This window comes from Piliocolobus tephrosceles, chromosome 18 (assembly GCF_002776525.5).
Source record: "Piliocolobus tephrosceles isolate RC106 chromosome 18, ASM277652v3, whole genome shotgun sequence".
NCBI lineage: Eukaryota > Metazoa > Chordata > Mammalia > Primates > Cercopithecidae > Piliocolobus > Piliocolobus tephrosceles.
The window spans coordinates 31,452,432-31,465,577 of NC_045451.1; the positions used below are offsets into that span (position 1 = coordinate 31,452,432).

Genomic DNA, 13,146 nt, shown 5'->3' on the forward strand with positions numbered 1-13,146 from the left:
TTTCTTTTCCTGCTCTTAATTGCATGTTCAGATGCATGCATTCTGGAGTTGGGACATCCTTTAAGTGCCCTGAAATGTTTGTAGATGTGCACTAGATCGGTCCTGAAATGTTTGTAGATATGTACTAGATGTTTGCAGATATGCTTTGCTAATTGTATCAAGTGCTATTGAGAGGTTGAGTAACATGACTACTGAGAACTGACCCTTGGAATTAGCCATATGGCAGGGTTGGGGTGAGGGGACATTAGCCTGATTGCAGAGGGTTCAAGAGGCAATGGGAGGAGACAAACGGGAGAAAACAAGTATAGAAGTCTTTCAAAGCATTTGGCTACAAAGGAGAGCAGAAAAATGGGAAAGAGCTGGAAAAGAAGGGGTAAAGGGAGCTCTTTGAGGAGTAACGGCACTCCTTTCCCTGTGAAACGGATCCCTATTCCCAGGTCACATCAACACTGATCAAGTCTTTCTTTCTTTCAACTTCTATCACACCCATAGCTGCTCTAGAGCCTCTCCCCATAATCTCCTAAACCTACCACAACACCAGCCTGCATTATCTTTATTGCCCTCTTTCTCCATCAATTTATTCATTATGTAGACCAAATGAGTACATTTCCAACAAAACCCAGGCATTTTTAGTAGGAGAATGAAGGGGTAAAATTGAGCAGGCCATCGCGGGATTTTCTTTAGAGGGAGGGATTGGGGTTGCGATTGGGTATGACTCTGAACACTCCCAAATTAATACATTTTTGACCCATCACCCAGGTCTCTTGGAAACTGAGGTTCCAGAAGCGGGAGCCTCTGAAGAATGTGTTTTTCATCTTGGCAGAAAGAGCTCGGGACCCCAATGCTAAAAAGCGTCACATGGCAATGAGAGGCCTGGGAACCATGGCCTGTGAAGCCCCTGACAAGGTAGGGAAGGAGAGTGGGGCTCAGCCAGCCAGCCCCCCATGCCTCTCCAACCCTCTTGGTGTGGAGACTCCAGGGCTGGAGTATGGTCTCTGAGGTATTAGTTATCTATCATCCCGGAACAAAGCACCGCACACACTTAGCAGCTTACAGCGACACATGTTGATTATCTCAGTTTTCGCTGGTCAGGAGCCCAGGTGTAGCTCAGCTGGGTCCTCTGCTCAGGATCTCACCAGGCTGCAATCAAGTGTCTGCCAGACTGCATTCCTTCCTGAAGCTCAGGGTTCGGTTACATAGTTGTTGGCAGAATTCAGTTACTTCCTGTTGCGGGACAGAGGTTTCTGTTTTTTTGACTGCTGTATGCCAGGGGCCACTTTCAATGCCTGGAAGCCACTCTCTCACAGCATTATGTAGACCAAATGAGATGTTTGTAGATGTGTAGATGTGTACTCGCTTCCTCCAGGCCAGCAGGAAGGTGTTGCCTCCTCCTGTCTGCTATGATAGAGTGTTATGGGCTGGGCTGCAGTGCCTCATGCCTGCAGTCCCAGCACTTTGGGAGGCCAAGGCAGGCGGACCACTTGAGGTCAGGAGTTCAAGACCAGCCTGGCCAACATGATGAAACCCCATCTCTTTTGTATTTTTGGAAAAATACAAAAAATTAGCCAGGTATGCCTGCAATCTCAGCTACTCGGGAGGCTGAGGTATGAGCAGAGATCACACCAGGCACTCCAGCCTGAGCAACAGAGCGAGACTCCATTTCAAAAAAAAAAAAAAAAGAGTCTTATGCAATATAAAGTCATGTCCGTAGGCTGGAAGCGAGTCACAGGTTCCTTCTGCACTCAAGGGGAGGAGACTCATTCAAGGTGTCACCCATTCAGGGCCATCTTAGACTCATGTCACCTCAGCAATATCAGTTGTGGGAGACAGAGCTGCAGGAAGGATAAACTCACAGCTGTTACCCGTCCTGATGAATTTAAGTGATTTTTTTTCTAGTAATTTATGTTTGTTTCATAAAAGATGTTTTTTCCACCTCCTCCTTTACCATCTGCCAACTTCAGTGCCCATTTTGTCTCCTCCCCACTATAAAGGTACCTAGTTCTCCCCAGGCCCCAAGATCACCCAGGTCTGCTGCCCTATTTGAAGAGCCCTACCCAGCCTCACCCACCCACATGCCACACTCCAGATCACTCTTTTTGTTTTCCTTTCTAAGCTGAGTTGGGCTCTTGGGTTGGGCTAATGGAGCTTTTCTATTTTAATGAGAGTTGTGCAGATCTTGAAAAAAACCCTTGGTCTCTTAATTCAAGTCCTAGGTTATTAGTAGCCTAGATGTGGGGTTGCTTTTCAACCCATGGGGAGCAATTCCTGTGCTATTAATGCTTTTCAAACCTTGGTGACAGGTGAGAAAGCATAAGAAAATTGTCCTTGACCTGCTGGTGTACGGATTGTATGATCCTGTGAGTTTGGAAGTCATCCATGAGAGTATGAAGACTCTGACCGTCGTTCTGGGCAAGATTCAGGGGAAAGGTTTGGGTTCCTTCTTCATAGACATCACACTTCAGACCAGGACTTTATTAGATGATGTAAGTAAATTGGAAAAATACTGCTTTATTGAAATCAAAGTGGGATTAGAAATGTGACTGTGGGGCTGGGCGTGGTGGCTCATGCCTGTAATCCCAACACTTTGGAGGCCAAGGTGGGCGGATCATGAGGTCAGGAGACAGAGACCATCCTGGCCAACATGGCGAAACCCTGTCTTTACTACAATACAAACAATTAGCTGGGCCTGGTGGTACACGCCTGTAGTCCCAGCTACTCGGGAGGCTGAGGCAGGAGCATCACTTGAACTTGGGAGGCAGAGGTTGCAGTGAGCCGAGATCGCACCACTGCACTGCGGCCTGGCAATAGAGCAAGATTCCATCTCAAAAAAAAAAAAGAAAACAAAAAAAAGTGAGCTGTGGGTGGTTTGTTGCTGTGGGAACAAGGTCTCTATTATTCACTTATTTATTAACACATCTTGTTGAGAGACTAGTGCTGTGCTAGGGTTGGGAGGACATATAAAGATGCATAGAATTTTATCTCTACCCCTCAAGGGTTTTTTTGTTTGTTTGAGACAGGGTCTCACTCTGTCGCCCAGGCTGGAGTGCCATGGCGTGATCTCGGCTCACTGCAACCTCCGCCTTTTGGGCTCAAGTGATCCTCCCACCTCAGCCTCCCAAGTAACTGGGACTACAGGCACATGCCACCACGCCTGGCTAATTTTTGTATTTTTGGTAAAGATGGGTTTTCACTATATTGCCCAGGCTAGTCTCAAACTCCTGGGCTCTAGTGACCCACCTGCCTCGGCCTCCCAAAGTGTTGGGATAACAGGTGTGAGCCACTGCGCCTGGCGAGTATTCATCTTAACAGAGAAGTGGGCATATGTACGCTGATTGACTAACATGTAGTCAATGCTCTCTTATAAATGTGGCAATAGCAATGATTAGCATTTAGTGAGCCCTCACTGTGTGCCAGGCACAGTGCTAGGCAGTTTACATGAATCATCTCATATAATCTTCACAATAACCCTGTGAGATGGGCGCTGAAATTATCTTCACTTTGTAGACAAGGAAACCAAGGCACAGAAAGGTTAGAACTTGCCCAAGTTCACAGAGCCAGGAAGTAGCCATGCCACCAGCTCCTCTGACTATAGGGCTGCACTCTTAACTCTCAGATGACAAGTCAGGCTAAGCAAAAAGTGCACTGGCACATTGTTCAGTCTGAAACTGAGAAGAGTCAGAGACCCTGACTGCAAGCTAACAAGTTAGCCTGCCAGTTATTCTGTCCCTGAAAGACAAGACTACAGAACAGCGAACAGACCTTTTATTTACTCCCAGAGAGATTTGCAGCATGTCCCCAAGCCCTAATTCTCTCTGGAGCCACATGGTGAGAGCCAGATGTGTCAGCAGCACAGGAAGGGAGAAGAGGCCTTGACCTTATGTAACTTGGAGCTCATATAGGAGCTGGGCACATGTGTCCCACCTGCTCCAGAGACACAGAGGGATTTTTGCTCTTGAATGTAAGCCAGTCCTCTCTGGGGAGGGAGCGAGGAAAGGTCCCTACTTACCACACTGGAGTGTAAGCAGATGTCTCTGGGGAAATGGCTCTAAATCTCTTGGAGGTGCCATCTGAACTTCCAGAACTTGTTTGTCGTTCAACCACTTTTTTTTTTTTTGAGACAGGGTCTCGCTGTATTGCCCAGGCTGGAGTGCAGTGGCCTAGGAACACAGCTTACTGCAGCCTCAACCTCCCAGGCTCAAGCGATCCTCCCACCTCAGCCTCCTGAGTGGCTGGGACCACAAGTGCATGCCACTATGCCTGGCTAATTTTTGTAGTTTTTGTAGAGATGGGGTCTCGCTATGTTGCCCAGGCTGGTCTCTAGCTGGGCTTAAGCAATTCTCCTGTTTCAGCCTCCCAAAGGGCTGGGATTTCAGGCATGAGACATGTGCCTGGCCTTCAACCGTTTTTAAAAACCCTGGTTGCCTGGAATTTTTGAGCAGAAATCCCTGGCCACGTAGAAACACAGAAATTCTTATGCAGAGCTATTTGCTGATAGTTTACATCTCGATTACAGATAGCACTCTTCACTATCTGAGGCCCGTCTCTAGGAGGACGGGCATCTGTTTTACGTGTCTATACATCTTATAGCATTAGGGTATGGCTTTGGATGGGGTACATTCTCCATTAAAATTAGTTAAACACACACACACACACCCTCACTGATAGAGCAGTGAAGATAATACAACCCTAAGCCAGGCGTGGTGGTGTGTGCCTGTAATCCCAGCTACTCAGGAGGCTGAGGCAGGAGGGTCACTTGAGCCCAGGAGTTGGAGGCCAGCCTGGGCAATGTAGCAAGATGCTGTGTCTAAAAAAAATAAAATAAAATGCAATCCTAAGGCAATTTCGGTATGCATCATGTGCTAAATTTTTAAAATATACTTTACGATACCATTAGTGGTCCTCAGTCTTGCTGGGTCTCTGTGACCCCAAGTTCTTGGTGCTCCTTCCCCCCATGAAGGCCCATCCCAGCCTCCTCCCTTTGGTTTACCTGGAGGAGGACTTAGACTACAAAACCCGTGCACCAGGAGTCAGGTGTTTGGGTTACTATACTGGCTCTGTTACCTGACAGTGTGATTTTGGGCAAGTTCCTTAAGTGCCTTGGGCCTTGTTCTCCTCACCTGGAAAGGTAATACTTGGACCAAACAGCTCACCTTGGAAAGAAAGAGAGGGTGGAGTCCACTGAAATGCACTCAGGGACAAACCAACCAATCAGACTGGAATCAGGGAGAGGTGGGAGGGTGTTGAGGGAAGAAACATGATTATTACGTCTACTGCAGATAGGAGAAACTGAGACCAAAAGCAAAGAGAAGAGACTTGGCAAAAATGCTGGAGTAATAAACAGGAAACTGGTTGAATGAATTTTCGTGCAGAAAACAAAAAGAGAAAAAAGAAAAGGAAAAGAAAAATGAAAACTCCTTTGTGTATGGACATAGAAAGAGCTCTCAGACTGATGAACACTCAAGCTGCATAACAACAGTGGCATGTGCTTCCATTTATGTAGAGAAGAGGGAAAGGATCACACGATATACATCTTCCTTCTTTATTTTCAGGAGAGATACACACAAAACATAACTTTATTAGCTTGTGGGGAGGAAAATTTGGTAGCCGATGGAGAGGAGTAGGAAGTAGATCTACTTTTTCTATAAAGCTTTTTGGTTATTTTGAATTTTGGGAACTTTACAAATGTGTTCTATCTCCAAAACATGAAATAATGAACAAAAAATCTGGGAAGGTGGGAGTAGCACTAGTGATTTCCCAGGCTAGTCCTCTCGTCTGCTGGAGAAGAGGTTCACTGGAGCCTTTGGGCCCTCTTCAAGCCATCCCCACCCACCCAGCTAAGTGCTTTAGACCAGATCTCACCGCCCACCCTGTAATGTACAGCCAAGATTGACGGCTGTGATGTGTTCTGATTGATGGCTGTGATGTGTTCAGATGCAATTGCCTTTTGGTAATGATCTGGCTTTCTTACTGTTTTGTCGACGGGGACCACAGGAGAACGACAGTCTGAGATACTCGGCCTTTGTTTTGTTTGGGCAATTGGCTGCCTTTGCCGGGAGGAAATGGAAAAAATTTTTCACCGGTCAGGTTAAGCAGACACGAGATTCCCTCCTGATCCATTTACAGGACAGAAACCCCCAGGTTGCCAAGGTAAGACCTTGACTCTGCAACCAACAGAGTGACATCTCCATGCTATTCATAAAGGGAGTTGCGAGTTGAGACACCAGACCCTGGGTTTCCTGCTAGCACTGCTGTAGATACTTAGCAGCATTTCTGTATGCATCCTAGACAAGCTGCCTCTTCACTGTGTAATCTCTATTTGAGCAAGAGTGTTATTTTCCGTCTGCCCCACCTGCCCAAGCCCAGTACCTGTCAATGCTAGATAAGCTCAGGGTAATGGGGTTGGGGGCAGAGAGGCACAGATTTAATCAATGGTACAGCAGCCCACATAATGAGGATATTTATTCATGCCCAATTAGCTTTTGTCATTGTGCTTGGTATAGATTTCCCACCTATAGCTGCTTTTCTTTTCTTTCTTTTCTTTCCTTCCTTTCTTCTCTTTCTCTTTCTTTCTTTTTCTTCCTTCCTTTCTTTTTTCTTTCTTTCTTTCTTTCTTTCTTTCTTTCTTTCTTTCTTTCTTTCTTTCTTTCTCTTTCTCTTTCTTCTTCCTTCCTTCCTTCTCTCTCTTTCTTTGTTCTTTTTTTTTTTTTTTGAGACAGAATTTTGCTCTTGATGCCCAGGCTGGAGTGCAATGGTGGGATCTCAGCTCACTGCAACTTCAGCCTCTGGGGTTCAAGTGATTCTCCTGCCTAAACCTGCTGAGTAGCTGGGATTACAGGTGCCCGCCACCATGCCCTGCTAATTTTTTATATTTTTAGTAGAAATGGGATTTCACCATGTTGGCCAGGCTGGTCTCGAACTCCTGACCTCAGGTGATCCACCCGCCTCAGCCTCCCAAAGTGTTGGGATTACAGGCGTGAGCCACCTCGCCTGGCTCCACCCATGACTTATTAATTTCTTCTGGTAGTTTTGTTTTATTCTTGGAGAAAATGTGTCCTTACAAGGTTGGATCAACTTCAGGCCTGCTTTGGAGTGGGACTTGGTGAACGTTTCAAACCATTTGGGAGCAAAGCTTTCTACCAAACCACTAGCCTTCTTTAAGTTACTGAGACAGAAATTAAATTTCGGAATCCAGTACTACTTTTGATGAGATAATAACAAGGGCTGTGCTAAACTATAAAGCTATGCCCTTCCCACCAGTCCCCAAATTATAGACATGGCCATCTTATAAGTACACATCCTTTAAGATTCAAATGTTGAAACTACCTGGAAGTTACTTTCACACTTTCAGTGGCCCCCTGACCACAGATTGGGTGCAATCCTCTGGGATACTTTTCCTTGCTTGGGATTATAGAATGCTCTAATAAATAAAATAGTAACATTATTTTTCTCAGGCTTGCAAAACAACATTTCGAGCCTGTTCTCCATATCTGAAACTAAGGAAGGAATACAGCTTCCAGAGTGAAGAAGATCAAAGGAACACTAAGCTCTACCGGCAGCTGGTGAGTGAGCCAGGATAGGAGACAATTCTCTTCCGGTCCCTGCCCTCCTGGTGGTTAACACAGAAGGTGGCCAAGCACAAGAAAGAGATACCCCCCATAAAATGACTCAGGCCAACTATGTTTTTTTTCTTTCTTTTTTTTTTTTTCTGGACAGAGTCTTGCTCTGTCACCCAGAGCAAGTGCAGTGGCACCATCTCGGCTCACTGCAGCCTTCACCTCCCAGGTTCAAGCGATTCTCATGCCTCAGCTTCCTGAGTAGCTGAGATTACAGGCGTGTGCCACCACACCCGGCTAACGTTTGTATTTTTAGTAGAGATGGGATTTCACCATGTTGCCCAGGCTGGTCTTGAACTCCTGATCTCAAGTGATCTGCCTGCCTCGGCCTCCCAAAGTGCTGGAATTACAGGTGTGAGCCAGCATGCCCGGCCAGGCCAACTATGTTTTGATTGTAATTGAGCCATCATACAACATAAATGACAAAACGCCTAGAGGATCAAGCACAAGATATATTGGCAGTTCCAGTTCAGGTCACTAGCTGGATGCAGGTGATGCCTCCACCTCTCCTGCTTATCCACGTGCCCTGCACTGACCACTGCCTACTAGTTATATAGTCAAGGAAGTTTGCTGAATCCCGCCCTCATGCATACCTTTGCTAATTTCTTTCAGAGCCATTATCATCCAGAGATCCTGCAGTTCTTCTACGCAAATAAAATTCTGTAAGCGCAGAGCAGCAAGGAAATGGTTCTACGTGAGTGCATTGCTGAGCCATCGTGTTCCCCTGTTTTATCTCACTGGATGCCTCTTCTGCTTGCCTCTTGGGATTGTAATGGAAAAGAGGGTGCTGGGAGAGCAATCAAAGGCAAAAATAATACATGGAATTGTATGATTATATCTAAAGTAAAATTCTAGACTGCTTTTACTTATTTCATTTCCTCCCCATACAAATTTGATGAGCAGGTACACACTTTCTTTAAAACATTCCAAGTGTATATAGATTCAGTGCTTATTTCTCAGCTTTTTCTTAGGTTCATCTCTGTCACCTAGCTTTTATTTTTAATACTCAATTTCTGAGGCTTAGGAGAATACTTATTACCTTAAGGTTTTTGTTTTTGTTTCTGTTTGTTTTTTTTTTTTTTTCTGGTTTTTGTTTTTGTTTTTGGTGTATTTGCTATTGATACCTTTTCTTGCCAAGATTTATTTAAAGTTGGCCAAGATACCAAGAAGGTGGCTTGCAGGTGTATCTTTAGCGTCTCATAATTGTAAACAGTCATTGCTTTCAAGATCATCCGAAACAAGAATTTATAGAGAGAAAAAAATATATAAAGCATGTGTTGAAAATCCTCACGCTCAGGATAACTTAAGGGATAACAATAGTAGGTAACACTTACTGAGTGCTTACAATTTAGTGGATGTGGTCAAAGTGCTTTTTGTAAGTTCTATTTAATACTTGTGACAACCCTATGAGATAGTAAGTACTACTATTGTTCTCATTTTATAGATAGAAAGGTAAGACACAGGGAAATTAGGTAACTTGCCCCAGATAACTCAGTAAACAGTGGAGCTGGAATTCAAATGCGTACGGTCTGATTTCTTGAGCCCATACTCAATAACCATGCCATCCTGCCTGTCTGTGGAATAACTGATGGATGGTTAGAAATGTTAAAAACAAAACAAACGCGAACGTCTCTGCTTCTGCTCCTCTACTAAGCCCAGTTAACTTTTGCTTTTATATGTACTAAGTATACATTTTTGTTAATTCATGTGAGCTGAGTGTATGTTTTTATTAATTACTTTTTGGCTACTAATGCCAATTATTTTGGTGATCAATCCTAGTTATCTGAGGAGTCACATCACTCGTAAAAATCACAAGAAAAATCTCTTAGTCCCGCTCACCCTCCCTCCAACCAGATTGCATCCCAAGCTTCTATAGAAACTCTGGTACCACCCCTGAACTCAGTATCCAGGCCACACCCAGAGTGTTTTGTTCAAGACAATTTAAAACACAAGAGATTATAAAAACTACAGCGGGATCTTAAACGGCATTCTGAGAACCAGGAACTCAATTTTCTGTTGTAGCTCCCAGGGACAGGGTGGTGTGACACAGATGTGGGAGTGAGGAGAAGCCTAGGCGAGATGAGGATGTGGGAGATGGCAGACGGAGTGGCAAGTGCCAGGTAGGAATGGATTTTCTTCCTTCCTGTTTTGAATCTGAAGAACATGACAGCAAGAGATTTTAGGAGGGACACAGGCTCAAGAGGGTATGGGTGGTTCTGAGCTGTAAGCCCCCTGCCCCTCCCAGCACCTGCTCCCCGGATGCTGGCCTCTTCGAAATTTTGTTGCAAGGTTGGTTTAAACTTGATGCAGTTCCATTAAGTGATCAGTGAGTGGTCTGAGAAATGACTGCATGTGGCTGGCATTCAAAAAGGTGGGGATAAGGTGAGATTGGTGGAGCTACGTGGTATAGAGTAGAAAAACCTATGCAGTTAACGTCACTGTATTGGTTAAAATTGCGGAAGATGTGGTTGCATTATTTGACTTTAAGATTTCACAGTAACCTTTTATTTTGGTGGCCCCCAATGAGTCATGCCTGCTGATACTCATGTCCTTATTTAGTCTCTTCTGTTTGAATCTGGGCTGCCTTTGTGACTTGCTTTAAACAGGAGATTGTGATAAATGGCACTGTGCTGGGCCTAGAACCCTGGCAGTTTCCTCGTTTGAATTGTGGGGGAAGCCAGCTGCCACATAAGAAGTTGAACTGCCAGGATCAAAGGAGAGTGCCTGAGATCACCATGTGAAGGAGAATGGAGACACCCAACCCACAGCAGAGTCTGAAGCTCAGAGACATGACACAAGTTGTCCCTTCCAGCCAGACCCTGGCCGTTGAAGCTACTCCAGTTGATACCATATGGAAAAGAGACAAGCGTCTCTGTCAAGCCCGTCTCAATTGCAGAAGCATGAACAAGGAATCAAATGATTGTTGTTTTAAGTCATTAAACTTTGGGATAATTTGTCACACAGCAATAAGTAACCAAAGAAGATTCCTCATTATTAACTGTTATCTTGGCTAATTTTGTTTTGCTCTTCATAAGTTCTCTTTGAGTTTAAATTCTATTTCCAGAAATTTATGTTATCATGAAATTTGGTGGCAAGAGCAAGGGACCATGTTGTTTTGGTTTGTTTGTTTTGTTTGTTTTTTTTCTGTTTCTCACCATACCTATCACAGGGCCTGGCCATGTGATTAAGGAACATTTGCTTAATTCCCAAATTGCAGAGGGAATAAAGTCCAACATTCAGTCTGCCATTTCAGGCTTTCAACCTTCCTTTTCTTCTGTTACTCTCTTTGCTTCAGCCAAGTGTGGGTCTTTTTTCTTCTCTCAACATGTCTTGGTCTCCTACACCCCCTCACCTTGGCTCATTCTGCTATTTCTGTGTTGAGTCCCCTCATCTGTGCACACCCACCTGGACTCACATGCACACACACACACACACACATTTCATATGTATATCTTATCTGTACTCCAACGCCTAGGTGGAAGTCCTGATCCCCCCAGTCGGGGAGAGCTCGAGTCTGAATTCCCAGAACATTCTAGCGATATTATACCACTTATATCTTACCTGAAAGGTTTTTTTTTTTTTTGTTTGTTTCCCTATATGTCTTTTTATGGTTTTTTTTTTTTTCTGTTAAGATTGAAACTACGGAAGAAGGCAGGGCTCTATCTTGTACATCATTTGTATCTCCCCGGTGACGGCAAAAGTACTCTGTAAATGAATGTTGATAAGGGGGAAAAATGTCAGAAAGTCATCTGAAGCTGTCACTCCTTCCTGGAAGGAGCCCATTTTGACAAGTAAGAGTCATCGATTTCATTCCTTATAACCAATGTACAAGTTACTTTTATGCTTGTGCATTTCAAGTTTCCCCTTCCCCGTGTTTATTTGAATGCCAACCCAAAGGTAATGTTTTGACATTTCTTAATTTTGAATATTAATTTTGAACCTTATTGAGCAGTTGAATGAAAGATAGAAAAAAGGAGTGTTAGTGCCCCGCCCCCCATGCAAGTGCTCAGGGTAGACCTATGCTTGGTCTCCTGTGTCTCTGGCACCCATGAGATGGGTCTTTCTTTCTTTATTTTTATTTTTGAGATGGAGCCACACTCTGTCACCCAGGCTGGAGTGCAATGGCACGATCTCGGCTCACTGCAATGCAACCTCCACCTCCCAGGTTCAAGCGATTCTCCTGTCTCAGGCTCCTGAGTAGCTAGGATTACAGGTGCCTGCCACCATGCCCAGCTAATTTTTGTATTTTTAGTAGAGACGGGGGTTTCACCATGTTGGCCAGGCTGGTCTCGAACTCCTGACCTCAAGTGATCTGCCCACCTTGGTTTCCCAAAGTGCTGGAATTACAGGCATGAGCCACTGCATCAGGCTGAGATAGGTCTTTCTTAAAGGGGAGAGGGTAGTGGTAGAGAGAGAGGAGAGAAAATGACAAAGGAGGGGGCTGAGAATCTAACAGGTGTGACCAATTCTGCTAATCAATGAGAGCAGAAGCCTGTGAACTTCTAGTCAATAGACTACTTAATTGGGGGAACGCTTGACATGTTATAAGAAAGCACTGGAGTGTTTTGAAAGCGAGAAACAACAGCTATGTAGGGTAGGTAGCAGTTAGTGTTGTATGGAAGACAGATATTTGTGCGTTTCTGCATTTTCTAATTTGCTGCAATGAGCATGTCTTACTTTTATAGTTATAAAACACATGCAAAAGTGCCCTTTTAAAATGAAAAAAAAGTCCATGAGTGTAAGTGACATATATGCTTTGGAAAGCCTGGGACGGTCATTGTTTACTCTCGGTAGTATGTGTTTGCCTTTGTCCTTTTGAGACATTTTGTTTTAATCTGTTGATGACAATAACCTGTTGATAATATAACTTGATGACAAATAAAGTGACTTATGATTGATTATCATTTTATTTATGTTACTGAACTTACATTAATTTTGTCTGACCACAGTAGAGTAAATCTTTTGTTCCTTTTTTTACATGTTAAATGGTTTCAGAAAAACCCTGGGTTCTAGATAAATCCAACACATCCTAATTTACTGAGGAGAGATGATTTGATACACAAAGACACCTATTATTTACCAAGTTAAGCACAGACTCCCAAGCCAGACTTCTAAGATTCCTTATAATAAACACCAACCTAGAATTTCCCATGATGCTTCCTCATTTCCTACTGTCTGGAATACTTTCCAGTTCCTTGTTTCTATCAGCCATTTCCTGGACTGATTCCAAATGCCCTTTTCTTCAGAGGTAGAGCAGAGCTGCTAGGAGGATGCAGCCTGGCTCTGCCATTTAGCCAGGTGTGAGCAAATCAGCACATCAAGCCTCAGTGTGCTGATCTGTGAAATGGAGATGATAACCCAATGCATAGAATTGCTGGGCTGCAAAGATTCAATTAAGTCACACTGAGCACTCTTGGTACATAGAAGGTGCTCAGGAAATGTTAATTATTTTTGTTCCTAACACACTCTCCGGACAGTAGTTCTGCTCTTCTTGAAGCTGCCCAGGTCTTCAGACAGGTCCATTGGTATTTGA

General features: G+C 44.2%; 1 protein-coding gene across 7 annotated transcripts in view; it reads left to right on the forward strand.

Annotated features, from left to right (window-relative positions):
* Positions 1–12,512, forward strand: part of MRO (maestro) — a 31,806-nt gene extending 19,294 nt beyond the window's left edge. For 2 of the 7 annotated variants that reach the window (XM_023207458.1, XM_023207459.1), the window contains exons 3-7: positions 760–906; positions 2,301–2,483; positions 5,992–6,147; positions 7,452–7,559; positions 8,226–8,279. In XM_023207458.1, the coding sequence (XP_023063226.1) occupies positions 760–906; positions 2,301–2,483; positions 5,992–6,147; positions 7,452–7,559; positions 8,226–8,279 (648 nt within the window). Of the gene's footprint in view, positions 1–759; positions 907–2,300; positions 2,484–5,991; positions 6,148–7,451; positions 7,560–8,225 lie in introns of all 7 variants that reach the window. The other 5 variants (XM_031934553.1, XM_023207460.2, XM_023207462.2 and 2 more) reach the window with 5 other exon arrangements.
* The last annotated feature ends 634 nt before the right edge of the window (positions 12,513–13,146 follow it).